At 36.5% G+C, this 26,562-nt stretch overlaps 2 protein-coding genes and 1 non-coding gene across 3 annotated transcripts; 2 read left to right on the top strand and 1 right to left on the bottom strand.

The window, feature by feature from the left end:
* Nucleotides 1-4,888: 4,888 nt before the first annotated feature.
* On the top strand, nucleotides 4,889-5,830 carry LOC101307122 (putative ribonuclease H protein At1g65750-like). Its single transcript, XM_004301310.1, has one exon. The coding sequence runs from the start codon at nucleotides 4,889-4,891 to the stop codon at nucleotides 5,828-5,830; it is 942 nt and encodes a 313-aa protein (XP_004301358.1).
* Nucleotides 5,831-7,533: 1,703 nt separating this feature from the next.
* On the bottom strand, nucleotides 7,534-18,419 carry LOC101306825. Its single transcript, XM_004301309.1, has 22 exons — nucleotides 18,390-18,419; nucleotides 18,124-18,210; nucleotides 17,520-17,633; nucleotides 16,295-16,362; nucleotides 16,106-16,184; nucleotides 15,286-15,430; nucleotides 14,510-14,629; nucleotides 14,061-14,138; nucleotides 13,637-13,692; nucleotides 13,465-13,534; nucleotides 12,045-12,129; nucleotides 11,628-11,882; nucleotides 11,076-11,295; nucleotides 10,176-10,490; nucleotides 9,906-9,955; nucleotides 9,496-9,566; nucleotides 9,342-9,418; nucleotides 9,019-9,102; nucleotides 8,737-8,912; nucleotides 8,512-8,575; nucleotides 8,129-8,212; nucleotides 7,534-7,857 (listed from the first exon to the last, which is right to left on the bottom strand). The coding sequence occupies exons 1-22, from the start codon at nucleotides 18,417-18,419 to the stop codon at nucleotides 7,534-7,536; spliced, it is 2,652 nt and encodes an 883-aa protein (XP_004301357.1).
* A 2,688-nt stretch (nucleotides 18,420-21,107) lies between these two features.
* LOC101291052 lies at nucleotides 21,108-22,024 on the top strand. The gene is made up of 2 exons (XR_184669.1): nucleotides 21,108-21,297; nucleotides 21,416-22,024. It is a non-coding gene; the product is annotated as an uncharacterized LOC101291052 (transcript).
* The last annotated feature ends 4,538 nt before the right edge of the window (nucleotides 22,025-26,562 follow it).

Below are 26,562 nucleotides of genomic sequence, written 5' to 3'. Positions count from 1 at the left end.
TTTAAATGGATTCAATACTTATATATGTGTGTGTATATATAGCACACATTAATATATATATTTCCTAAATCCTGATATGATTATGTCGATTGCAAGAAGAATGAAAACGAAATCCACCACAAACTACATCGTTGTCACGTTTCAATAGTTTTTGGATGATTTTTCATTGATGGCAGTAAAATAGGGAGATAGATTAACTTACTCGTGTCTGCCATTGAAGATCTGATTTGCTGAAGACCTCTCTCTCGCACCAGTTCGTTTCTTCTTCCACACTAGTCGTTTCTTCTCCCGCTTCTGAGTTCATTCAATTTGTTTAGGGAGGTTTGAGACTGCTGAGTGGATTAGAACGTGGTTTTTTAGGTTTGACTCTTCAGTTCTTCACGGTAGTGTAACGGAGCCGTCAACAGCAAGAGGAATTCCTATCAATTTAAGAGATGTCCACGTGTCGCGCAGTTACTGGAACCGGTACACCATATCAGCTGGACAACTGGTGTGCCCGGAGCACCTAATAATTCCTCTAATCTGCAATTCCAACAGAAAGCATCATCTGCAACGTGAAATGCATAGTGAGATTGGTGCTAGTTATCTATCTGCCGTAGAAATTCTCGCACTAACCGACCCGGATCTCTTTCTGAACAATGGCATTGGTGGCTGGCCTGTTGCAGCCACGGGCAGAACTCGCGGCGTTTGATCAAACATCACCAACAAGAACCAACACTGCTAAAATTCGATTACCTGTATGTGCTTAACCTTCGGCTTCGGGCAATGCAGGCCTTGCACTTTTCTGGATCAACTTTGTTCAAGTCTCTAGCATTTCTTGCTCGGTCAATTTAATCAATACTATTACTAGTGCGTTTTTCAAGTCGGTTTTAAGGGGTTGTCTATTATATCATATGGTATGACATACTTATTGCAAATGTGTCTAATTGTATGACACATGAGTTTTTGAAGGGGTAAATTGTCATTACATGGGCATTTAGTTGCTTCTTCAATCAATGATAGTCACACATTTTGTAAGACATGCTATACCATATGATATATCATATACCATATGGTATACTAGAATTTTCCGGTTTTAAGACGTTCTTTGTATGTTGTTTTCACCTCTCCCAGTATTTAATTCCTTGGTTATGTTCAGGGGATTTTGATGAGATACCTTGGATTCATGGGGCCGTCTACCTTGGCCTCAATGTAGAATTTCTTTGTTCAGCCAATTCATTGACCATGCCGAACTCATTGATCTCCATTTCAAAGGTCTCCCTTTCACTTGATTTTGTTTGCAGCATGAGGAAGTGGTTATTACGGAAAGACTAGACCGAACCTTAGCTAATGGAAGTTGGATGCAATGGTGGAACTAGGATTTAAGAGTGGAGTGGGCTAAAAAACGAAAATTCTTCTACGCACCAAGGTGCAAGTGAACCGAGCAACTAATATGCAATATTTTGATTCGGTCATCCACGTCGTATTATCATGCATGTATTCTAATACCGTTAACAAAATTGAAAAAAAAAATAGTCTTAAGTGTTTCCAACATAAAAAGTGAGGACCTGAGGTCGAATAAGATGTACTTTTATTTTGGGTGCTTAATTTGATCGGATCAAAAATGAAAATGAAAAGAAGGAATTTAAGGTCTGTAGTCTTCATTCAATCTTTACATACTGCGATTTGAGGACTTGCACATTAATGGTACAAGTGTATCTTGGTGCGTAGAATCCGTTCCGGCTAAAGAATATTTTTAGATTAAACGTATATGTATCAATGTGTGTGACACCAGATTTAACGTAATGACAACAAATTTGTTATTATGATGTAAAGAGTTCTTTTTGGTTGGATGGTGGAATGTTCATGTATTCTATTGTTACATTTACAAATTTGGGACCGTCGACAAACTCTCCTTGATACAATCTCAGAGGAAATTTATGAAAGCCCCTCGATTCTTTAGATATGAACTTCTATGGACTTGTCACCCGCATATATCTAGGGTTTTATCTCCATTTTTTCCCATGTTATTTTGAATTGGGTTTTGCCTCTCTCTCATTATGTCATTAGGTAACTTGACAAGAGTTGAATTTTTTGTTATCACTTGGAAAAAGAATGAGGCCGGTCCAATTACTTTTTGAAGGTATGAACAAAAAACTCCCTAATCTTTTTTAGGACTCTTTGACTTTTTTTCTGTCTAACTTATAGTTTGACTGGGCTGAATGTCCTCAAGTAGGTCTCATCATTTGGCCCTTCGGTCTTAGCCCGCCCTACCTGGCCCTCCGTTAGGGCGGGCCGACCCTTGCCCTTTTCAATTAGGATAGAGCAAGGGTCAAGCAAATGAAACCCGGTCCTACCCTACGGCTTTACCCTAACGAGCCTTTTAGGGCCAAGCCCGGCCCGGCTCTGAAGGCAGGCCCTAAAATCCCGCCCTTTAGGCCCTATTAATTTCTTAATTTTCTATTGTTTTTAGTATGTTTTTTATTTTTTATACAATCCAACTAATCTTTTTTTTTATAATTTATTTTGTAAGCTTTATGTCTTTAGTTTTTATTTTGCTTTGTTAAAAAACAATTGATTTTTGGTGATTTAGAGAGATAATTAATGAGATATATGAATATAACTACTTAGAATAATTATAGATGTCTTAAGTTAAATATCATGTATATGTATGTTAAACATGACTAAAAATAGGGTCTTGTATCCCTTGAGGTAATTTTTTAGGAAAAAAACAAAGGAAATGCTTTAGACCCCAAATTTTTCTACCAAATCTTGTATACAAAATTATGTAGCAGCTGACATGTCCTTAGTTTTTGCCTTCTCAATTCCACTGTGGCTTACAAAAGTAATTTAATAGTTTACATATTTAATTAAAATAATTAAAAAGGGAAGATTAGAGATAAATTTACTTCACAATTGTCTCCCACTCTCCTTTCTTATCTTCCGTTCAAATGAGCCATGGCCCCCGAAAAAAAACTGCTCAAAATTTTCTTCTTTTATTGAAACTCTTATATATGTATGATATACGTATAATCATCCAAATAAAACAATACATATAATTATATCTATGAACATAAAATTTTCCAGGTTCTGAACTTCTGATAAACAAAGAAAAGGAAAAGGATTGCTAGCTAGAGCATTTGATTATCGATTTTTTTTTTTAAGTAAAGGATTGGTGTGGCTTTTATTATCGATCTTTTATACATAAACAAATGATAATACGAACTCCGGCCGCCTTCTTTAACTCCCTTCTTTATCCCTTTGAGGGGTTCCCAAATCGTCAAAATCAATCATATTAAGTCCAATCCATGAGGTCCTTGATCAAATCACCCAACCAACATAAGAATTTTGAAGCAATAGCTATAATATTAACCAGTTATATCTCAAATACATAAATTCAATAGTTGTGTAGAATCAGATTCCAATCAAATTGATTGAATTAGAAGACACCTAGGATTAGGAAACTCCTAGAATCATGGTCGATCTGTTTAATTTCCTTACAAGATTCTGGGTTTATTAATTTATTTTATATTTATGAATATATATATATATATTTTGAATATATGTGGAAAATATAGTGTGTCAATAACTCAATATATGATGTGGCACTTGCCACATCATTTGGTATTTAAATTTGGTATATATTTTTGGTGTCTCTAGCATCACTCAAAAACAAATTAAAACTAATAAATTTATTTTGTACAAAATAACGTTATATTTAGCCTATTCGGCCCTATTTAATTAGCCCTAAAAGGCCAGCCTTACCTGGCCCTATAGCCCTAACGAAATGGGCTTTAAGGGCGGGCAAGGGCTTGCATGTTTAAGCTCCGGCCCAGCTCTAAATTTTGTTGACCAAGTTAAAGCTCTACCTGACCCTATCCTCAGCCCTAAATTTTAAGGTAGGGCCGGCCTAGCCTGGCCCATGAGGAGGCCTATCCTCAAGTATGTGAGGTTTAGGATTAGCCCTTAGGGGTAGGATTAATATGCTATAACCTAGTTACTAATGCACTAAGATCTGTCATTGGATGGGCCTGGTAGTGCTGTAGTGATACTCAACTCTTTATGGGGTTTTTTTTTTCTTCGATGAGAAGAAACTAATTACAAAGAAGAACCTCTAGAACAACCTAGGTTACAAAAATCAAAATCAAAAACATGAAGGGCAGAAAGAGTATATTGTTATGCCAACTAGCAACATGTGAGGTGTGTCCATGAGCAGTAACCACATCCGCTAAGAAGTTTGTTTCTCTCCAGATGTGCTAGTTATCAACATTTTGAAGTTATGAAGCGAATAGCTTGATGTCTTGAACAATAGTGTGAATTTTGTTGGTGATAGAGTCTATAAGTAATTTTGAATCACCTTCTACTTTTAATCTCGTGTATCCATGTAGGACTGCAACAACCAAACTGGCTCTTTTTTTTTAAGGCACCAAATCGGCTCTTAAAGCTAGAGCCTCTGCAAGTAAGACATTTGATTTTCCAAGATTCTTTGAAGAAGCTAGAATAGGATATCCTTGATCAAGTCTCTTGTTTCTATGGCCGGTTTTGGGTGGGGTTTAGATTAGTCTTCTTTCTTTTTTTTTTTTTAAATAATAATTAAATCGAGGTAGGGTTGTGCTTTGACTGGCGTTTATCTTAGTAGTGTTGTGCTTACTATCACATTGAGCCTTTTTTGGAGGAAAATGATGTCACAACAATCAAGGCTATTCCAATTGGAAATGCAGATGATGATGATGCATTGGTGTGGCCTCATACGAAGTCGGGAAACTATTCTGTAAAAAGTGGCTATCATAAGCTTTTCAAATTCCAGAAGAAGCCGCATGTAAGTAAGCCTTCCTCTTCCCATTCTTTTGATGTCAGAATATGAAAATTGATTTGGAAGCCAAGCTTGGCTCCCAAGATTGCTAACTTCATGTGGAGAGCGTTGTCGAATGCCCTGCCTTCCATGTGGTATCTCTTCCAAAGGAAAATTGTGAAAACTCCAATTTGTGGTATATGTGGTGATTATCCAGAGACGATTGAGCATTGCTTGTTTCATTGTCCCTGGACTTTAGCTATGTGGTTCGGGTGCTCCCTAGGCTACATTCCTGACAGGGGAAGGATTTCTCATCTTGAGGAGTGGTTGTTGGAGATTCATAAGAATGCTGGTATGTTTTCTTGTGAAAGAGAGGATGTGTTTAATCTTGTCTGTTTGCATTTGTGGGAGATTTGGAAGCACAAGTGTTCAGTGATTATGAGAAATAGTACTCCAAACCCTAGTCTTGTCAATGAAAATATTCAAAGAGGTATTTTGAACTGGGAAGAAGCTAGGATGTCTATGGTTCAACCCTCTCAGTCTATTCCAAGACCCATTTCTTTGTGGGTTCCCCCTCTTGTAAATGTGGTGAAAATCAATTTTGATGGTGCCTGGAAGGAGTCAAACCACAACAGTGGCTTGGGAATTATTATTTGCAGCCATATGGGTGTGTCTATTGCAGGGGCTAGCCTTTTTCGGTCTTACAATTCAACTGTAGAAGCTGAGGCTAAGGCTCTTCTTTGTGGTGTCAAAATGGCGGTGGTTCTGAAATTGGAGCATATTATTGTCGAAGGGGATTGTCAAGAGGTGATCAAGGCTCTAAATGAGTCTTTAGCTTCTCCTTGTTGGAGAATCTCCCCTATCCTAAAGAAGGTCGCTCACTTGGTGCCACTTTTCAGAAGGATTCATTGGAACTGGGTTCCACGAGAAGCTAACCGCCTTGCAAATGCAGCGGCTAAGCTTGCCATCCAGAGTTTGTGCTCTCAAGAATGGGCCAACAGGCCTCCAAACTCTTTGATCAATGTTTTAAGGAGTGATGGATTGCCTGGTCCTCCTTAATCTGGCTTTGGAGCTAGCTGTGCGAGCTAGCTATTAGTGCTTCAAGTTTTCTGGCGGCTTTCTTTCTTTCTTTGTTGTTTGTTTGTTCTGTTTTGTTCTCTTTGCTTTGCTTTGCTTTCAGCTGTAATGTGTTGCATTCTGGCTTTGTTTTAATGCATTGATCTCTATTGACCAAAAAAAAAAAAGATTTGTAGACTGATATTCATTGCTTTTGGTCGAAGCTTGGTCGAAGCTAGGATTTTGCTTAAATTTTATTTACATAGCTCGCTTATAAGTAGTCAGAAATAATTGTTGATGAGTCATGTTGCAGTGCAACTCTAATTTACATTAATGGATTGACACTCACATAGTTTTAACTCTAATTTACATTATTATTTTTTATTTTTTGGAAATAATCAGTAACGACTTTCATAAATTTAGGTAAAACGAAGGCCTGACTTAGCAATTAATTACATACTCTACCACTATCATCTAATTTACATTAATGGGATTGACACTCACATGATTTTAAGAATAAAACTAACATAACTTAGAAATCAAAATGTTTGAAGGGATAGATATTTGATGATCCCATTGAATCCAACTTGGCTCCCCTCAACTTAAGGCGCGTTCTGTTAAATGGAAAATATTGTGTTCAGTTGCAAATGTTTAGGTGCCGTACCGAGTCTGTTTCCTATACCTTTTGCCTCCGATACCTCATGTACAAGGCTCATATTTCTGGAAAATAATGTAATGCAATTAAATTGATAATACACAGTAGTTAGACGACATCGTACAATATTTTATACAGTATATATAATTAAGGATCAGTATGATAGTATGAAAATTAGAAAAAACGGAATCATATCAAGTCCTTTCCAACGATCACAATACTTATTTTGCATACAAAAACATGCATTTATCATTTGGTGTCACTTGGTGCTAAACTCATTCGTCAAGTTTATGCGCCCAACATTCATCGAAACGATATGAACCCCAAAGTCTGATATGATAATACATCTATAGATTGGGTTTCGATCTGGATAATGAACATGCTTCGAAAATATATAAGTAATAATGTTCACTGCTCACAATCTATTTAGCTAAAGCCATTCAAAGCTAACAATTTCAATATCAGTGCTCCCATTTCTATGAACTTCTAGTTCTACTGGGTTAAGTATAGTGCCATAAACTGAAATTGACATTAAATTCCATCCAAGAGAAAACAATTTAGAGAATAAAAGCTTCTTCATTCTAATATAGAGATGTCCGAACAAATGTTTCTACTTCAATCATTTCAAATAAAGACTGTTAAGTTGACACAGTTAAGGAATGTAATGGAACATTCACACAAAGTTGAATCATGTCCACAAAGATTTATCAGCTTACGCTAAGAGAAACCAGAACCAGGATGATATTTCAACACCCATATAACAGATGAAAACAGTTATCAGCTCTGCTGCGTCACTTTGTACCGGCAGAAATGAGCAGTCAGATTACTAATAATTCAGCTTCGCTGAGAAGATGATTTATCTGTACATTGTGAGGATCAGGAATAGAGGTCCATGGACTGAAGCAGCTACTTTGGTATCAGCATTAAATTAAACCAGCTAATTGATAACATGCAGTAAGGTCCAATTCCATGTCCAGCATAGTCTTGTAAGAATATAACAGATGCCATGTGCAACAAACTAACTGAATTGGCCAAACATAACAACCCGGTATCATCTGTTGTCTTTCCTTGGAGAAGGGGGGAAAGGTTTACTAGTGCTAAAACTACTGTTACTACTATTGTCGAAGACATGACCTTTGTCCACTTCAATAGACAGATGGCTTTCTGATTTTCCTCTGTCCAGAATATGCTGTTGTTGGGCTTCTGACTTTTTCCCTCTATGATCAGAATGACTCTCTGCCTTCCTAAGTTTTTCCGACTTTTGGCCTTTTTCCAGAGTATCTGGGACCGATTGAACTTTATCTCTACCTTCAGTAGTCCGCCGCTCCTTCAAAAAGTTTAGTCGCGATGTCAACTTTGTAATTCCTCTACTCCCCTGTAATGCACAGGCCATGAGTGTAATGCTGGTGATTACCTTGCTCAGAGCAATAACATGAACTCAACAATTCCAACTTATCAATACTAGTAATAGGCAAAGCAGCAAGTGTAGCAGACTAGCAGTAAGTAGAACCTGCTACACTTGATCATAATGTGAAAAGAAATATATTCTCATGGAAAATAGATATGTATCCAGATGATAACTAGCGGATTGTTATTCACTCCAGCACAACAAAATAAACAAAAAGTAGTGAAAGCCATGGTCCTACCTCACTCCCTCTCTTGCTAGACTTGGCAACAACTGGCTCCACCTTTTTCTCATTTGCATTTTCTGTGCCCTCTTGATGACCATCCTGTTGAACCATGCCCAGAAATTAGTACATACAAAATGACTACTTTATGTAATCAACTTTATCGCAAACTGCTTCCTGACTTATTTAGGTTCAATTTCAGTATTTCCTACCTAAGTTCTCAAGGCTTACGTTATATATAACTTAAAAAGTTTGTTGCAAAATCAGACATACTAGTCAATTTTATGAAGAGAACTTATCTGTCTGACCCAGTTTCAGAACTAGTCCTACGAAGAGAAAAAAAAAAGTATGAAACTTGAATCAACCCATGAATTTTGTTCTCATGTGTCAAATGAATTTACCTTACTTCTTGACCGTTCTAACTGGGCTACGGCTTCACTATCCTTCTCTTTATTCTTCGTCTGCCTAAAAATGTTTATAAAATTAATTAAATAAAAAGTGGAACCGAGTATGAAGTATGGCAACCACGTCTAAATTTTCATGTGTTACAACAAAAGAATTTTAGATAGAAACACAGAGGAAAGGATGATTCAACAAGAAAACCACCAATTAATCAAGGATCTTACTGTTTTGTATCATGATCCCGACTATGTGCAGAAAAAATGCATGCATCAGATGCAGAGCTAGAGCTATGGTTTCGTTCACGTTGTAAATTAAGCTGCACATCCAGATCATCAACCTTCTTTTTCAAGTTGGTACAATCTGCCTCTACCTGAACCATTTCCTCTAGCTCTGCCCTTGTCTGTATCACATGTGAACGTTAAACATTTGGTGAATGATCAAAGATCTTATGAGATGTCAAAGGAGAGAATACTGACTATTTCATCAACGTTGGCTAAATTAGGTACATGGCCCTCGGATATTTTTAGACCTGCCTCGAGGGCTGCTCCCAAATCTCTCTCCTTCTGTAACTGTTCCTGTAATCTTGCTACCTGCAATATGTTCAATGCTTAATGTCAGCATTAGCTTCATATAGCTAGTGATAACTTAGCATATCTTATTCCAAACTAGTCATTTGATAACAGTTCAATAAAAATCCAGTAACATTAGAAGTGTGGATACAAAAGAATTTTGAATGTTCTTTCCTTCAAAGAAGTCAAAATTCAATATTTGAAAGAAAGGGAAATAAAGCAAGGAAAAAACACTTCTCAAAATTCAGTATGGAATTTACATCTTGTTCGAGAGCTCGACGACGCTCACGCAAGGCCTTCTTCTCAATTTCTAGATTTGCTCGAAGAGCTACATTATCTTGAACCTGTAAAAGAAACTAGCAACTTATTACAACAAAGTTAGAGAATGACACAATGGAACTCGAAAGACTGTACTCTTTACCTCTTCTACAATACTATCTTCTAAGTCAGCTTTTGTGATCTCTAACCTCTGGATCTGTTCATCCCTTCATACAGAAAGAAAAATTGGATATTATAACAAACTAAGTGAGCTAAACAGTTGATGATCTCCCTTTCAAGAAAACAAAGAGCTCAGGATCTCAGAAAGAAAGAACATTATGCTAGTGGTACAATAAAGATAGAACGTTAACATTGATGTTGGTTATGTGTCACCTCGATCAGAATATATATGTTCTATACATTGTGTGTGTGTATACATGTGCACATCTCTAGAACATCATTCAAACACATCTGCAACACTAAACAAGACATGATAACCACAGAACCATATTATAGCCAAGTATATATGGAAATGTAGCTCTGCACAATCATTATGCATCACTTACTCCTCCTCAACACCGAAGCCAATGGATTCCATGGAAAGGTTCTTCCTTGCCTGGAGTGATACACAGAAGAAAAAAAAAAGATGATAAACAAAAGACATCTCAGTATATTCACTACTTTAGGATCATAAATGGAAAAACATAAAATTGAAAACGGTATGAGCAAAATTAAAGACCTGCAGAAGCAAGAATTTCATTAAAAAAATAATATGGGAAATCATGAACTGATGATAAATGGCTTGACAAGCAAAACACCGAAGAGCATATACTTACAGCAGTACGTCCCCAGTTATAACGATGCTTTGCACCATAATCAGGTCCATTGGATATACTTGAAGATTTTTGTATGCATGGAAGGCCATGGCCACTTGACTGGTGCACAAAACTTGTTGATCTAGAAACATCTGCTACTGCTGTAAACTCATTGTCCAGCTCCGCTGAGTTATTTTCCTTTAAATCCGGTTTATCATCATTGCTTTCTACACCAACTTGAGGCTTCGCATGTTTAAGTGATCTTGATGACAATTTCTTATGAGCTTTGCTATCATCGCCTGCGTCAGGAACCTTGGAACCTGAGCCAAGTCCGTCCTGCACCCTTAAAGCAGTTAGTATACATCATGTACTGATATTCTTTCATTTTCCATAGTTTCCTGAGCAGACAAATGCAATAAGGTATTTTAAATATAATTCAGGTAGAACAGATGAACCATATAATACAGTACATTAGCGTACAGAAATATAAAGAGAAACCTTATTCCACTTATTCATGAGCATAAAAGAGGGGAAAAAAATTGTAGCAACAGTGTGGAGACTGAAGTAAACTTAGCAATCAAATTAAGTGTGTTAGACGGGGAAAAAAGCCCGCAGAAGTGGGTGAGTAAGAATGTCTTTGGGTATTGAGATTAAATCTTAAGAGAATGAGCGATAGACGCTTGCACACAGTGAATATAGTATATCTTCGAAGTGTGTTTTGGAGAGGGACTAGCAACAACAACAGTAAGAGCTGAACATAAAGTAGAATAGGGTAGGAGACGACACAGCATAAGAGGTAACAATATTAATCTATTCAAATCGAGAGGACTAGATATATTGCAGCCTCAATTATCTAGGTATTTCCATCATCACATTGAAAGCATAGTTTAATGCAGGTAAACTCAGGAGGTAGAAATGAACCTTATTGTCAGATTGTTCATCATCTCCATCACTCTCACTGCATGACCCACTGACAATTTCAACATCATCATCATCATCGTATTCTCCAGATTCTGTTTCATCATCTTCATAATACTCATCATCTTCTGTTGCCCCGTCGGTGTCAGTTTCATCATCTTCAGTGTCACTGTATAGTTCAGGGGACAGGGAACCTTCCTGCAAACAAACTAGCATTATGGAACTCAACAGTACAAACCCATGGTGGAATAAACATTGACAAATAAGTATGGACTACGAACTAGATGCTACTTCTATTTTCAGACAGCTAGACTCTTGGTTCAACTTAAAGATTATAACATAATTTCAACTTCATTCTGTTTTTGGGGTACAACAGTGCTATTCAGAAGTTGATATGTTTCTTCAGTATATCACTGGTCTTAATGTTTGAAAAGACACTGAGGGCTGTTGCCACCATGATAATATGACTTTTAGAGTGTTATATAAAAGGAAGTGTGATCAATGGAATCACTTAAAGACAGTATTCGTAAGAAAAGAAACAGCTTGTTGGAAGGCTTGGAGCCTACCCCAAATATGTTATCATACTCCTCCAGCAAAGTTATAACAATTGCTTGAGCATGATTAGCTGCAGCAGCTGCTTGCAAAAGTTGAACAGAGTTATCACCACCCACGCTAAAATCATTGTCGATTTCACAATCCCCAGCCAGCAGTGGACGAAGAAGTAAGGGGGCCATGCAAGCTGCCACAGCTGAGCAGCTCATTCGATTCACAGCTTTGTGAGAAGCAATAGTTTGCATCATTAATAGAATTCTGAATCAGGCATAAGATAAAAATTAACTTAAAATAAATTTATTAGTAGGCCCAAAAAAAATGCAGATGGTAAAGTAAGTGAGAAGATACAGGATTAGGGGCACATACTCACAAATAGAAGATTACAGAAATCACAAATAATGATAATAACATAAAGAAAACCTTTGCAATAAACAGCGGTTTGGCTCCGGGAATGTATCACATATTGTCGTACGCATGGCATTTATTCTTCCACCCCGATCATTACCTGATCAAATTAAATTAAAAATAATCAAATGTATTAAGAAAGAATATTAGTATAATATAACAAAAGCTGTAAGCTCCATTTTCAAATTATTTTCAGCCATGGAGGCTTAGACACATTGAGACTAAAAATCCAACTTAAATTGCTTGAAAATGCAAAACTTCTCCTCAAGGAATAGTCATTGATACTTAGATTTATAACATCCCTGAGCATATTACTTTTTGCAAGTTGAGTCAGTAGTGTATTTACTGTAACATTCAGCCACGAAAACAATCTTTACTTAAAGCGGCAGTGCATCACTAGGTTTCTATTTCTTTTTATCATTATTTTCCACCCTTTCACAAAGAATAAAATCAGAAACACTCTCCAGCCTCAACACTCCATGTTTCAACTTAGATCCAAGTCCCTACGGAAAATAATTTTTTTTTTTCTAAAAAAAAAGCTTTCAATCTTCAAAAGCTTAACTACTGATTTATTTGATTCAGAAAAATCTACCAATTGACTTCAAGCATAGACACTCAGGCCAAGAAAGATTGTGGGTCAAGGATTATATGAGTGAAAGATAGGTAGTGAAGTACTTCGATCAATATCAATCCCAAAAAGCACTTTTCGTGAAATTTATAATTTCGGAAAATAGGAACAACCTAATAACAAATTTAACAATCAGATATCATATTCATTTGAACAGTATATTTTAGAAACAAAAGTCTACTTTAGTGAATAAAAATAACAAGATTGTCTTTATCTTAAATTACTGTGTCGTCCCTCAAATTGTACTGAAAAGTGAAGCCTTGCAGTGTTTTAAAATTTGAAGAACAACAAAGCTGCGTTTTATAATCTAAAATACAACAAATGCACATGCAGAGTGTCTGTTCTTGTTTTTCTTTTAGATTGTTAGTTATTCTTTATGGATGTTTACTTATACTTGGTGGTAGAGTGTACGTAGGATAAATAGGTTATAATTGGGATTTAAGATTTTTCATTAGGATGCTGGGTGCAAGTACATCACTGCAGCACAAAGCTTAAAAGTTGATCTGCTGGTCGATCAACATAGATCCCCTATTGACCGCTACTGGTTTGTCCTTCAAGTTTTATTAGCAAAAATCAGGGCATGCCAGTTTACAAGAACAATAAATAATTGAAAACATTAATATATATTATCTGGCACTAATCTTTGTACAATTTTAGAGGATCTTGAAAAAGAAACACACTCAAGGCAGTGTGTAGCTTATTTTTTTTAGAACATCATATCAGAATTAGTAACGCATTATAAATAACTGAGAAAGGAACTAATATCTGATGGTATATCATAAGAAAAATGAATCGTACCGGACTTGCGAAAGGAATCTAGCAGCGCGTTGCAGCAAGATGCAGGGACCGGAGAAGATGGCAACTCCCGAAGAACATACTAGTAATATGCATAAACACAGAAGTTAATATATATATATATATACCAGATCATTCTATAAAGTAATTGAAAGATCAATATTTTGTTTCAGCAAAGAAGTACCTTGACACAATCAGCAATGATATGTGGATCTTCATCAGGAGAAAACTCAACTTTCCCTGATTAATAAAGTAAAAATCAAAATATTTAATATCTTATATGTGCATTTTCAAATGAAACCATACTCAGTATTCAAGTGCAGACGTTGGCTTTTAGTTTATAGAAATCCATAACCAAGGAGATCATCACTATAGAATTAATATAAGACAGAGCACCCTGAATCTACATAAGTGAAAAATTTCACTACAGGTAGGACAAAGTTCAAATTATAAATACTGAGCTAGAGCTAAATGCCCCTTAAAAATATCTATTAAACAGAAATTAATGCTCAGCTGTGCGACGTACCTTTAGGAGCAATAGATAATGATGCAAAACACAATTGATAGATTTCCACAAAATATTATATTGAAAGAAAAGAAACACTAACCCTGCTCGTATTCCCGTATTCGACGTTCAACATCATCAACATCAGCAGCTTGTCGCAAGATTCCTTCTACCTTGACTCCTATTAATTGCTATCAAATGATCAGATTCATAAAATCGAAGAAGGCAAATAGATCTCTCTTTATCAAAACAATAATATTGGACTTGAGATCATCTGTGGTGTGATTACAAAATACCCTCAGGTGACACATTGAACTTAATTTAACTTATTTAATCCCTTGTAAGACCTATTAAATCCAGCTGCCAATTAAGGTGCTTCTGATAATGCAGGCATTAAATAAGTTCTCTGAAAAAGCAATTTATGAAAAGAAGTCGGAAATATATTTCCCTTTCAGAACGTAAAATAGGCAATACATGTGAAGTTTGTGAACCAGATTGATTACAAGTATACTTGGACAGATGACATATATGAGTCAAATAAGGAGAACCCACCATATTCTTCTACAAACCTAAGGGCTTTTTCCAAGAAACATGGAGCACCATCAACATCTTCCAAGGCCAGCAAAATAGGCACCCCAATAATTGTAGATTTCGCAGGTGGTTTCTCCTTTGCTGTAAAAGAAATACAGAAAACACCAATATTTCAAAGAGGTGGAAATCACACCAAATAAGATGATATTGAACAGATCTAAGAATAAAATAGTTCATGTTTAAAATGTTATTCGTTTGAATCTGTTGATAGATATTAGCCATGAACATCTGATAGAAATTCAAGCTCAACAGTCGAACCATGATGAACACTGAATATTACAGTTGACAACAATACTTCATCAAATAACACAACTGATCCTTTGAATTTTTGATACAATTCAAGTTCAACATTTCAACCGTTTGACATCAATACTACATAAGATAACACAACTCATCTCTTTGAATTTTTAATATAGCATGACCATCAATTGTGCCAGATGTTCTATCTAGACCTGAGTACTTCTAATAGTCTTCCCATATTGGAAAAGCCTGATACCATGAGTTAGATAATAAATTTCTGAAGTTGTCTCTTTAGAAATTTCTAGTCAGATTTTGCTCAAGAGAAAAAATACAAATTAAACGCCTCAAAATCCCTCATAAAGATGCTCAGGTGTTATAATGGTTTTGATACCAAAATCTACTTTTATAAGAATGCTAGCTGAACAGACAAATTTATAGAGCTAGCAATAATGAGCAATGTAAAGCACTTTCGAAAGCATCAGAATAGGGGAGCTCACGCTGATCCAAAGTACTATCTTTGGAGTCTTTCTGATCATTCCCCAAGATACCATTTTTTCCCACAGCATGAGGGCCACTTGGAGCTTGCGACAAAGCGTTCTCCAGTGCTTCCTTCCATTCATGTAGATCCTTCGACGTTTCAGCCTGCAGAACATAGATATAGTCAATACATCAGCAACAGAGAGAACAATCAATCTAACTTCCATATCAAACTTTTGGTCCAAAGGTAGTCAAACTACTCAGACACACACACGGGTACGCACGCACACACACACACACACACACATACATATAATTTTCAGTTTCCCAATACTGTCCCTTGTTCAATAAAAGGATTTTGAACTAGCGTCTTATTCTTCTTCCCTTCAAGTTCTAAATTGATCACTCTTTATCTATGGAAAGAGAGGTAATTAGAGGTATATATAACCTGGATTTATATGCACTTAGAGGAAATTTTGATGCAAACAATACTGAACACTGAACATAGAATCAAGGAGAAACAAATCATATTTATCATACACCAACAGCACATTTTATAGCTTCTAGATTTATATGGAATCATACTTCAGGTGCTATAGACTGCACGCTTTTCTAGTCAATTCAATGTGTGTTCTAAAAGCAGTTTCTTTCGGAAGTCAGGTGAATATGCTTTATGTGTGGATTTTGTTGATTTCTGTCACGGATGTGTTATTATTGATTTTCCTATCCACAAAAGAGAAACCACAGAAGTTGAAACTTTCACAGTTCCATCAAGGAAAACAGCATTTGAAGTTCTCAATCAGGAAACTAGCACAGAAGAGACAATGAGGAAAAGTGCACCTTCAGTGTGAAGGCTCGCCCATCACGACCATCTGGAAAGAGCACAGTCAACAGTTTCTTGTCTTCTTTGACAACCACACTAGAAACAGGAACAATCAATTGCTAAGAAATTACTGACTTTTTTGGTCCTCTGCAATAAAAACAACAGTCATACACAACAGGTAGATCTAATCTGGAACTACAGCCAACCTGCCTGAATTGTTGAGGTCAATACCACCTAGGGTCAAATTCACTTCACTCCCCTTCTGAACAGCACTCTGCAATGTAAATTTAGAAGGAAAATAAGAATCTTCAGTAATGGAACAAGTAAAAGAGAAAGACAAGGAACCTTAAACAAAAGTCAAAAATCTACATATGTCCCAGGTACACAAATTGGCCAAAGTTTAAATATAATGTCATAAAGTACATATAGAAAGGCATGCATTCCTAGCCGGGCAGTCCCTTGCAGCAAGAACCTTATGGACAACCAAAAATGATTCTTTTGGGGCTTTTTCTTATGGCATATGAAGGATATCCGCACAAAGAATAAAACTCATGTCAATCAGATCCATGATCTGGCACAGTAATCTCCTTCAATAAGAGTACCAAGAGGAAGAATCCAACAAGTTTTACACATTTCTTGAGATCCATGAAAAGTTCAATGGATGAAATCCAGTCTTCAAAAATATGAATCGCTAATCCTAAAAGATTGTTGGTGATATTATTCCAGACATTATCCCACATCCAAAAGAAAATTCAAATCACTGAATAAATCCAATATCAAAACTCTATTATAGCAGTTAAAAAAAATTTAATAAGAAAAAGCCCACTATAGCTATAAATCAACATTCTTCTACAATCTCAAGGTTTTGCTTCAAGCAAGCATAACCTGTTTGATCCGTAGCATGATGTCTACAGAGAGAGAGAAGCTAGTCACTATAAATAAGTTGAATATGAAAGCAAGGACTTCTTTGTAGTGGAAATGGTGCAAGTAAAGGAATCAAAGTCTCTGATCTGATGCAGAACAAATAGGGGTAAGCCGAATAGCCAATAGAGCCAGGTTTTCTCTCTAAGCTCTAACGTTTTCTCAATAAAATATCTGGTCGTTTAGGAGCAATAGGGATGTTATGGAAACAAGAAAAATAAATCAAGAAATCAACAATAAAAAGGCAATTAAGCAAAATACCATCAATCAAGCAAGACCTTCCTATTTTATAGTGATATGATCCTTTATTTATTTAAATTTTCTCACACCAATCAAGAAAAATCCCATGAAAAGCCCATCATCGTTCAAACCATTTATCCACCTAAACCTCCATCATGTTCCTAAGATTTAAAACTAAATACCTAGTACAGTTCTTAATGGTATTACTGCTTCATTTTGGTTCATTGTCAACTTAAAATACAGATGAAGTTACCAAAAAGAGCTACTTACAGGATCACTTCTGAAGAAAACCAGCGAAGTCTTCGTTAAAATAAACCATCTTTTCTTCCAGGATGTCCATCCAATTCCTTTGGATGATATAAATAGTGGCCCGCTCTTGAAAATCTGCATACTTTAAAAACTTTGGTGACCAGGTGATCGAAAACAAGATTAACACAGTGACAAAAAATAGTATACGATATCAATTATTCTTTTGTATCTAAATTTCTGAATTTGCCAGTTTCTCTTTCTTCTAATGAAAGAGTATGCTAACATTAACAAGGTCAGTTGTAAAGCTTAGATATTGCAGCAGTACAGTGATTAGCTGATTATATAGCATCCTATTCTTATGTTGTTATTCATCTGCTTTGTGTTTCAGACATTATCCATTGACAGGTCTTCCAGAAGTATATGAAAAAAGAAGATAAAAATAGCCAGTCAATCAGATTGGTAATGAAGGAAATGGTAATGGTGATCAAACGACTTTTACAATGTCGATACTGACATCTCTGTTTCATTGTAACACCATTGATCGGCCAGTGCAAATCGTCATTACAAAATGCAAAAATATATCCAGCCACAATAGTGTCATGAGTGATTGTAAAACAGCAATTACCGTATTGCCACCGCGGGAAGCTTGAGTATCAGCAGCATGATCAGGGCCGCCTGCTGGGGGAGGGGGAGGAGGAGCTTGATCATCCCCCTATAACACACAACAACAAGCAGATAAGTTTCCTTTGCACCAAAGATAATGTACATTCAAATCCATGCATATTGATACGAGTCATATGACAGAATATGTCAACCTTCCAGTGTATAATGCCTATGTGAGAAAGAAAGCGGCATTTGAGACAAAGAGAACAGAATTGAACCAAAACACACCTGAGGCGCATCCGGGATTATGTTAGTCATTATCTGATGATCCCAAACGTTAGAGAAACATCCCCCACACCTCAGCCAAAATGGATCAACACTATGCACCTACACATATCCAACTCAATAAAATCCAAATCAACATCACACCCAAACAAAACCATGCAACCAAAACCCAGAAAACACAATCACATTACTCATCAAACGATCAAACCCACAATTCATATAAACAAGTAATGATCATGATAAACATACATACCGTTGTGTAGAATTGGACACAAACCAATTGAAATGTGAGTTATTTGGTGTTGGGAATCGAATGAAGATGAGAAAGAACAGGGATTGGATCACAGAGAATGAAATTGTGAGAGTTTTTTTTCAGGTGAAAGAAAACGAGTCTCCCAACAGAAAACCAAACTGGGTGGTCAAGCAAGCAATGGCCTAAGAAATCGGGCTCTCCTTCATGTTGTACACGTCACCTCTATTCTTAGACTTCAACGTGTTGGAGGGAAAAACGTGCAGAGGTATTCTGGGGATTTCGCACTTCACTTTCCTCTGACTTTGTATTTTGTTTAAGGTTTTGGTGGTCGATCTGGTGTCCCTTGTCTCCTTTCTTTGGTGTTCTTTTCTTTCAATCGGTTGTTTTGACAACTGGACTTGCATTCCTCTAATCACGTCCTAAAGTTTGGGTTAACTCGTTAATGTACCCAATTTTTCAGTGTTACCGTCGAACCACTACATCGGAATATAAGAGATTAGAAATGAACGTTGGTTCGAACATCTCTTTATTACTTAAAGTGTATGTGGAATTACTTATATTAAGTTTCGCGGGAACTTGTTTGTCTCGTCATAATTTAAATAAATCGGTAATTAATTCGTTCTTCCAACCCTTTAAAGTGACATTAGTGGATCAAATTTTGGATAAAGTTGGTCCACGATTAAGGGAAACACATTAGCTAATGGAAACTATACCCAAATTGGAAGGTGATAAATTTGAATATATAGACAGTCGAGTTATGAGTTTGATGTATTTAGATTATATGGATAATGGATATGAGCAAATACATCTCATCACCGATCCATGTCCATGCCACTTCTAAATTCCAGGACCTAATGAGTGGCTTGGTCATATCTGCAATGATGCAATAATGCAAACACCACATGTGCATTTTCAGACGAGCACAAACCTTGGCCAACGATGCATGCTTATTTCCTTTACTGGTATCAATGGGGAACCTAAAAGCTCAGGCCTCATCATTGGAAAGGTGACTCCTAAATGCAATGATTTTCTTTTGCAACAACCAACATCAAAGCAGTCGAAGAACAATGGGTCAAACCAATTAGTTTTCTTCGTTTTCCCTTGAACATCACTCTTCTAAGTAACAATGTGGTACCAAAATGACAATATATGTATAGTTATATGCTGAAAAGCAATACTGTCTAGCTGATCTAGATTTTCAATTCTTATCACGCACAATATCGTCTACCATCTCCCTTATGTCACCTTCCTTAATTTACCTAGTAGGAGATGGTAAAGATTTGGGGAAGGTGACATAAATTTATGTGTGAGCTGATTTAGGCTTATGATGGTGTTGGGTCAGAGTTGATTTAGGCTTATGAGTGAATTTAGAATCGGCTTTGGGCACTTTTCAAGTCTACGCTCGTCAACTTCTCCTTTTCTTGTTGATCTTGTGTTGGTAGAACAACCCTGTGTGTGTGGGTGTGGTTGTTTTTGCAATGGTTCAGTCACAAAACTCCACTAATGACTAATGTCATAATTGTTTTTGCACCATATAAGATTTGCAGGCACACTTTGACCAAACTCCAGCTACTCAGTTATGTTTTCATCATCAGAGAAAAGGATGAAGACCAACAAATCCATTTGGACTGAGAGCACTCAGAGCAGCAGAGCAGCAGAGCTTTCATGTGCCAAAACTTTTAATAAAATGTACCTACCATCTGGGTAGCTTTGGAGCCTTATCTTGGCACCCTTCACGTTTTCTGTGTTAAATTTGTAAGACCAGTAAATAGTACAAACACAGAGAATATCTTCTCAATCTTGATTCAGAAATCAAATCTTCCATCTATTTACTGAAATTTCATCATAATAAAAATGCCTGTAACAGTCCTGTACCATAAGAGAAAATGATACAAAAAAAACTGAGATACATGTATGATTATAATGCAGGCAAGTTTGACTACAACTAAATGGGTTTATGAACTGAGTGGTACTTTATTTGTATGTATTAGGGTTCTTGAACAAAGGTGTAAACTTGTTTCATATGTGCCATCTACAGTTCTACAGTACTAAAATTGCTTTTCCCTTCTCCTGGTAAATGGACAAGCTTCGCTCACACAAAGACATGCCAACATTGAAGCAGACTCTCATTTACCCTTGTGCAAGTACTAATCACTTAATCACTCCCAAAATCAATTACTCTTTTTTCAAAACTCACTGCATATATCACTGATGGTAATTGGTAACCCAACTGCATCAATTGTTCTTCTGAAAAAAAAAAAAAAAAAAACAGATGCTAAACGGGCCTACTTCTTTTCAACTCCAAAACCCGAGTCACTAAACGGGCCGAACTGGACATGCACAGGGGCGAGTTGGGTCGGGTCACAACGATCTGGAAGGGAAGGATAGTTTGGTACTTTGGAGAAACCCTAGTTTGATGCTTTACTGTGACTATAAAAAGAGCACCAACAGGTCTGGTTGCCTCTGCTCACTGTTATTCAAAAAAAAAAAAAAAAAAAAAAAAGAACCAACATTGATTGATCTGAAGCTGAAGTTATTGTTCTGAAGTAAACAAAGGATGCCGCTTTGGCCAGCGCCACAGGCGACGACGATGATGAAGACGTCCAAGGCATCATGCATTTTGCCGGTTTTGTAGAAATGAGAGGTTTAGGGAAATTGGTATGTGATCAGTGATCTTATGCATCGTTTATATTTATCTATTTATGATTCAGTTGGTTTTGTAGAAGAGATTTCTCTTTGTATCGTAAGGTTTTGATTGTTGGTATTTGTTGTGCAGATATTCTGATGACGGGAAGGATTACTGTTTTGTGATTCATGAAATTGTGTGGTCCATGAGATCATGAGGATCATGAGCAGCTGTTGGTGCTTTCATCGTTAAAGTCTTCTTTGCTCCCAAGAGGCACAAGACCAAGTTTCAAAGCTCAGGGCCTCATGCAACAATAATTTCAGCGAGGCCTATTTCTTCTTCTGATTGCAAGAGCTCAGCCCTGGCCAACGTTTGCAATAGCCATAGAGCTCTGGCCATCATACTGATTGACATAATTACCGAACGGATCCATTGTTTTCTCTACTCAAGAAGACTCCATCCACCATGATGAGAATGGCAGAAATTGGCGGATCTGCCTTCATCGATCAAAGTTAAAAAAAAAAAAAAAAAACTCATGTTCTGCTCTGCTTTCATTTGGTGTTGTCCATTGAAGTCTCAATGTAAAATCAAACCGGCTTGGATGAAGAAATCAGCCCTGTATTTTCAGTTTGAAAGAATGCAGCTTAATATTGCGATTACACGATCTCTTTGTTCTTAATATTGTTGACGATTTCTGTTTCGTCTTATTTAACAAAAGAATACCAATTCTCTGTTCCTGTTCTTATTCTATTGTCCAAAATATGTATGGAACAACGAATATTAGCAGTTTAATTTCTTTGGTATATCCTGTTAACAAATTACAAATGTACTCAAAACTCAGACACAGTGTGTTTAGTTTGGTCTTATATCCTAGAAGAAGTTGCCTCTCAAGCTACTCAAAGAGACTGATACCCAGCAGTTAAAGCAAAAACTAAATAGTCTTGATTAATAGTAGTATTAAAACAGTGCGAGCTTTCTTGTTTTGTACCATTGAACATTATATCGCATATGCCAAATTGCCAATCTCACTACTCACTAGCTAGTTGTCGTTGGACTTTACCAAGTTGAAGTTGATGGAGTTGAAGTACTGTAGCGGCTATTGGGTAGTAATGCAATGTTACAACAAACAATTTCCTTTCTGTTTTCCTCCAACATCAGTGCTTACTGCTCTTGCAAACAACCCCCTGCACGTACTCAAACTCAATAGTCTCACACACTCACACTCACACTCCTATCTTGGTCCTTCCCCTCAGATAAATAATGAAGAGTGAAGACCAACCATCAAATTGTTGCATATCTAACAATATCAACTTGAAGCAAGTTAAGCTTTGCGTCCTATTTTGAGTGTGAACCCTTTTTTATCCCTTTTGTTGGGAGGAGGTCTAGAAAGAAACCCTGATCTATATCACTTGAAAATGCTTTTGGAAGAGTTAGCTCAAATTGTCACAAAAATGCATGGTTTTGTGTCCAATTTAGATCACATGCTTATATGTTACTATCTTAGGGGCTTCTTTAGCATTGAGCATACTTCGTTCTTGCAATGAATCAGAGAATCTCTAGAAGCTCTTTATTTCTGGCTTTTTGGTTTTATCTCGAACAGTTGAATAATCATTAGTACTCAAACGCTTCCCACTCCTTACTTACTAAAGGCCTTGACTAGATGGATGTCATCAAGAATACACAGAGAAATGGAGATTTAAAAATCGGTTTTACCCTGAAGAAAATTGTTCAATACAGCAAAGAAATAACCAAATAAGTGAGTACTGATCGAGTTGTAATTAACTTTGAGACTCTATCTCCTTGTGGTAAATTGACAAGCTTGATTCATCCACATGCCAGGAGGCTTTTAGAGTTTGTGGTAAATTAACAAATTGTTATGATTTAATCTAAGTTTAGCAGTAGCATTGAACCTACATATGTACCACTCATTTAGGCAATCTTGATTCAGAAATCAAATCTTCCATATCTTTTTACTGAAAATACTGAACTTTGCTTCTTTTTAGAAGATCAAAACAAGATTGCCTGCTGCAACAGTCTTGTACCATCTAACTTACAATAGAAGAGAAAAGATGCTGAGATACAGGTCTAATGATAATGCAGGCTCAGTTTGACTAAAATGCCTGTAAACCTGCCTTGTTGACTGGTCCTGAGGTTCAGCCATCCCATGGGCAATTTGTACTTAAAAGAATCTGTTTTCCCCTACTGTACTTAAAGAATTTGTACTCGAACACAGTCTATAATTGATCATTTACAGACTAACATTTACCCTTATTTTTGCAAGTACTAATAACTTAAGGATCAGTCCCAAGATCATTTACTCTGGGTTAAAAACTTAACAATGGTAACCCAGCAGCATCAATGGTAATACAACTTTTACTTGGTCAAATCATTATATTTACAGGTTTCTTGTAGCCTGTAACGGTTCTGCACCATGTAAGAATTGCAGGCACAGTTTGACCAAAACCCAATATGCACACCAACAAATGAGTTGTCCTCCTCTCCTACTCTCTCAGCTTTAATTTCACCATCAGAGAAATGAGGATGAATCGAAGACCAACCAACCATTTGGACTGAGAGCAGCAGAGCTTCCATGTGCCAAATTTTTGACCGAAATTTGGTCCAGTTTTTCGATGAATTTTAAATCCGCTTCCTTTTGTTACCTCCTCTCCATTTATACACACAGTTCTATCATGAACTGTGCTCCCATGGCTATTTGTTATTTTCCATGGCTTAACCACTACCAGTCTACCACTGTGCTCCCTTAACAACCTTGCTTGCATTTTAATTTCCTTATCGTCATGTTGCCACTGCGCCGAAAAAGTATCAGTGATCATGGCTTAATGTCCATCACCAGAAACTATTCTCTACCTTTATTTGCTTGCCACAAATTTCCTTAGTCTTGCAATTCATGCATTACGTCTTAGCTAGATATATACCCTGATTTGTTTTTGAAATTATTAAGCTAGGATCACAAGTTAGAATGAAACTCAGGTGCTTCTCAGACACTGAGCATATGGGTGGCATTTGAGCAATGACGCTGAATACGACTCCTCTTTTTGTCTTCAACATTTCTGCTATGCCCGTAGTATTTTCTGGTGTATATCAGTACCGCTGTGCCACGAGTTTTCAAGACTAAGTGGGATTGAGCCATATAGCTTGCACACAAGGGAAGCACGGCACTCGATCTATTCTATCTTGTGTGACATGCATGCGTAGTATCTTTCTCCTGCATGCTCAATAGTATGAAATTGCTGGAGGTGATGAGAGCCTTCCGGGGATTAGAGACAACTGGCGAATGCAGAGGAGCCTAGCAGAAACACAAGTGAACGCTGCAACAAGTGAACTGCAGAACTGCATGCAACTAGAGAGTGAGAGTCGATACCAATTAAGTCAAGCTTTGCATTCTGAATTTCTAGTTGTTATTAATTAATTTGGTATTTTGTGGGAACTAGCTAGAGATATTGACATATTGTTTAAAGTTTGCAAATTCAAACTATATAAAACAATCTTCATGAATCTAGATAAGTTTTTGGCAATCAAGTCTAGTGTAAGAGGCGCTAGACTAATCTATGAATATGTAATCGAGAATGAAGCAAGTGAAAATTAAGCTATAATCAAATGGCAACGCAACACAAATGTTAAACTTGTTAATAGTCATCTTAATGCTTCAAGTTCTTCACCATATATATATATATATATATATATATATATATATATATAGTAAGAGAAGAGAAAGCCACATTAACGAAAATTAAAGTGTTCTCTTGAATCATTCGTAGCCTTATAGTTTACCATGATCCAGACTTGCAGTCAATTGGTATGTCGACGTACCAATGAAGTTGGCAATCTGTCATATTTGGAGTCTCCATGGTCGACATAAGACCATTTATAATCTCATGGTATACTGGAGAATGCATATACATGTCCTCTATTATCATTTCGAACGAAGAAAGGTAAGTTCATCTATGTTAATATGACATATGTTATGAGTGTCTCATATTTGTATATTTTGTAACAATTTTCTTTGGCATAAATGAATCCACTTCATTAGATCAAGAAAATGACATATCATTAGCCAAGTCTGAGAATTTGAATTTGCACAAGTCACTGTTGTTTCTTTTCCTAAACTACATGGACAAACTTCTTGTCGATTTTGTTTCGTTGAATTTTCACGAACAATATAGGTGAAGGTGTTTGGCATCTGAATAAGTACATCTACAAGCCGCAGAATATCCCTGCTATTATAGCAACTTCTTAAGTTATTGAGGATAGCTACAGTTACATTACATGCACGTATCTTCGCAACACCAAAACGAAGAAAAAATAGAATTAAAACTTCCTAAATACTGAGCCTTATTTAAGGTCAGACTGAAGTTGCAAACCCGGCCCCTAAATCTGGCTTTTCTTATCACAATGAATAGACATGCTCGCGCACACAAACAGAAGAAACGTGTTTGCAAGTCCTCGACTTGATTTTGAGCTAACGATTACGAATTACATGTATCTAAAATCCTGAAGAAAAAACGTCTAAAGTAAGCTTTAATTTTTTTTTTTTTTTCCGTCTAAAGTAAGCTTTACTCATTAGATTTGAACAAATGAGCATTTCATGATGGATGAATAAAATCATCTCCTCCTAGTCTCCTTTTCCACTCCCGGCTTGTAACTCATGTCAAATTCTAATTTTTGTATCGGTATGAGAAAAAAAAAAAACAAGTTACAAATTAAAACTTTTACTACAACTACAACCTAGCTGAACAAAATTAAAGATAAAGCTAGCTCAAAAAAAAGAGCATTACGCCAAGTTTGGACTCCGAGATCATGACCGGCTTTGACAATTGCATTAGCAACAAAGTTTTGTTAACGGTGAACATGTCGAAAGGAGGAGAGACAGACCAAGTTCTCTTGTCAAAATCATGTTTCATTCTAACACATCTCTTTTCTTCTTTTTCAAATAAATCATCCAATCCCCAAAAAAGCCACGTGGAATCCATGTCAAGTTCATTACTTAACGAAACCTTGGTTCATATAAACTGTCCATACCGAGCACTTTAATCATAAAAAGCCAAGACCTTTCTAAAATCATTTAGCAACTAATCATTGCTTAAGAAAATGAAGTAAACATTAATCAAAGTCCCATAAACACAAAACAACCCGACCTCTTCAAAGAGGCAAGAAAGAAGCCAAAGCCAAAGCTACAGCTAGAGCAGAGGTCGTGTATAACACACTTTTATTCCAGAAAACAGAAATACCATTCCGTGCAATCACAATCCCTTCCACGCCACCAAACCCAAATATAT

The sequence above is a fragment of the Fragaria vesca genome, linkage group LG5 (assembly GCF_000184155.1).
Source record: "Fragaria vesca subsp. vesca linkage group LG5, FraVesHawaii_1.0, whole genome shotgun sequence".
Lineage (NCBI taxonomy): Eukaryota > Viridiplantae > Streptophyta > Magnoliopsida > Rosales > Rosaceae > Fragaria > Fragaria vesca.
The sequence above is the reverse complement of the archived record's forward strand: the minus strand, read 5'-3'. Positions and strand labels throughout refer to the sequence as shown.

Excerpts from the sequence above, each read along its gene's own strand:
- LOC101307122 (XM_004301310.1), top strand. The coding sequence starts at position 4,889 with ATGTGGAGAGCGTTGTCGAATGCCCTGCCTTCCATGTGGTATCTCTTC.
- LOC101306825 (XM_004301309.1), bottom strand. The coding sequence starts at position 18,419 with ATGACTAACATAATCCCGGATGCGCCTCAG. Across the intron at positions 11,883-12,044 it reads AACCGCTGTTTATTGCAAAG|AATTCTATTAATGATGCAAA; the intron begins GTTTTCTTTATG and ends TGCCTGATTCAG. Across the intron at positions 9,419-9,495 it reads TATTGTAGAAGAGGTAAAGA|ATAATGTAGCTCTTCGAGCA; the intron begins GTACAGTCTTTC and ends TACAGGTTCAAG.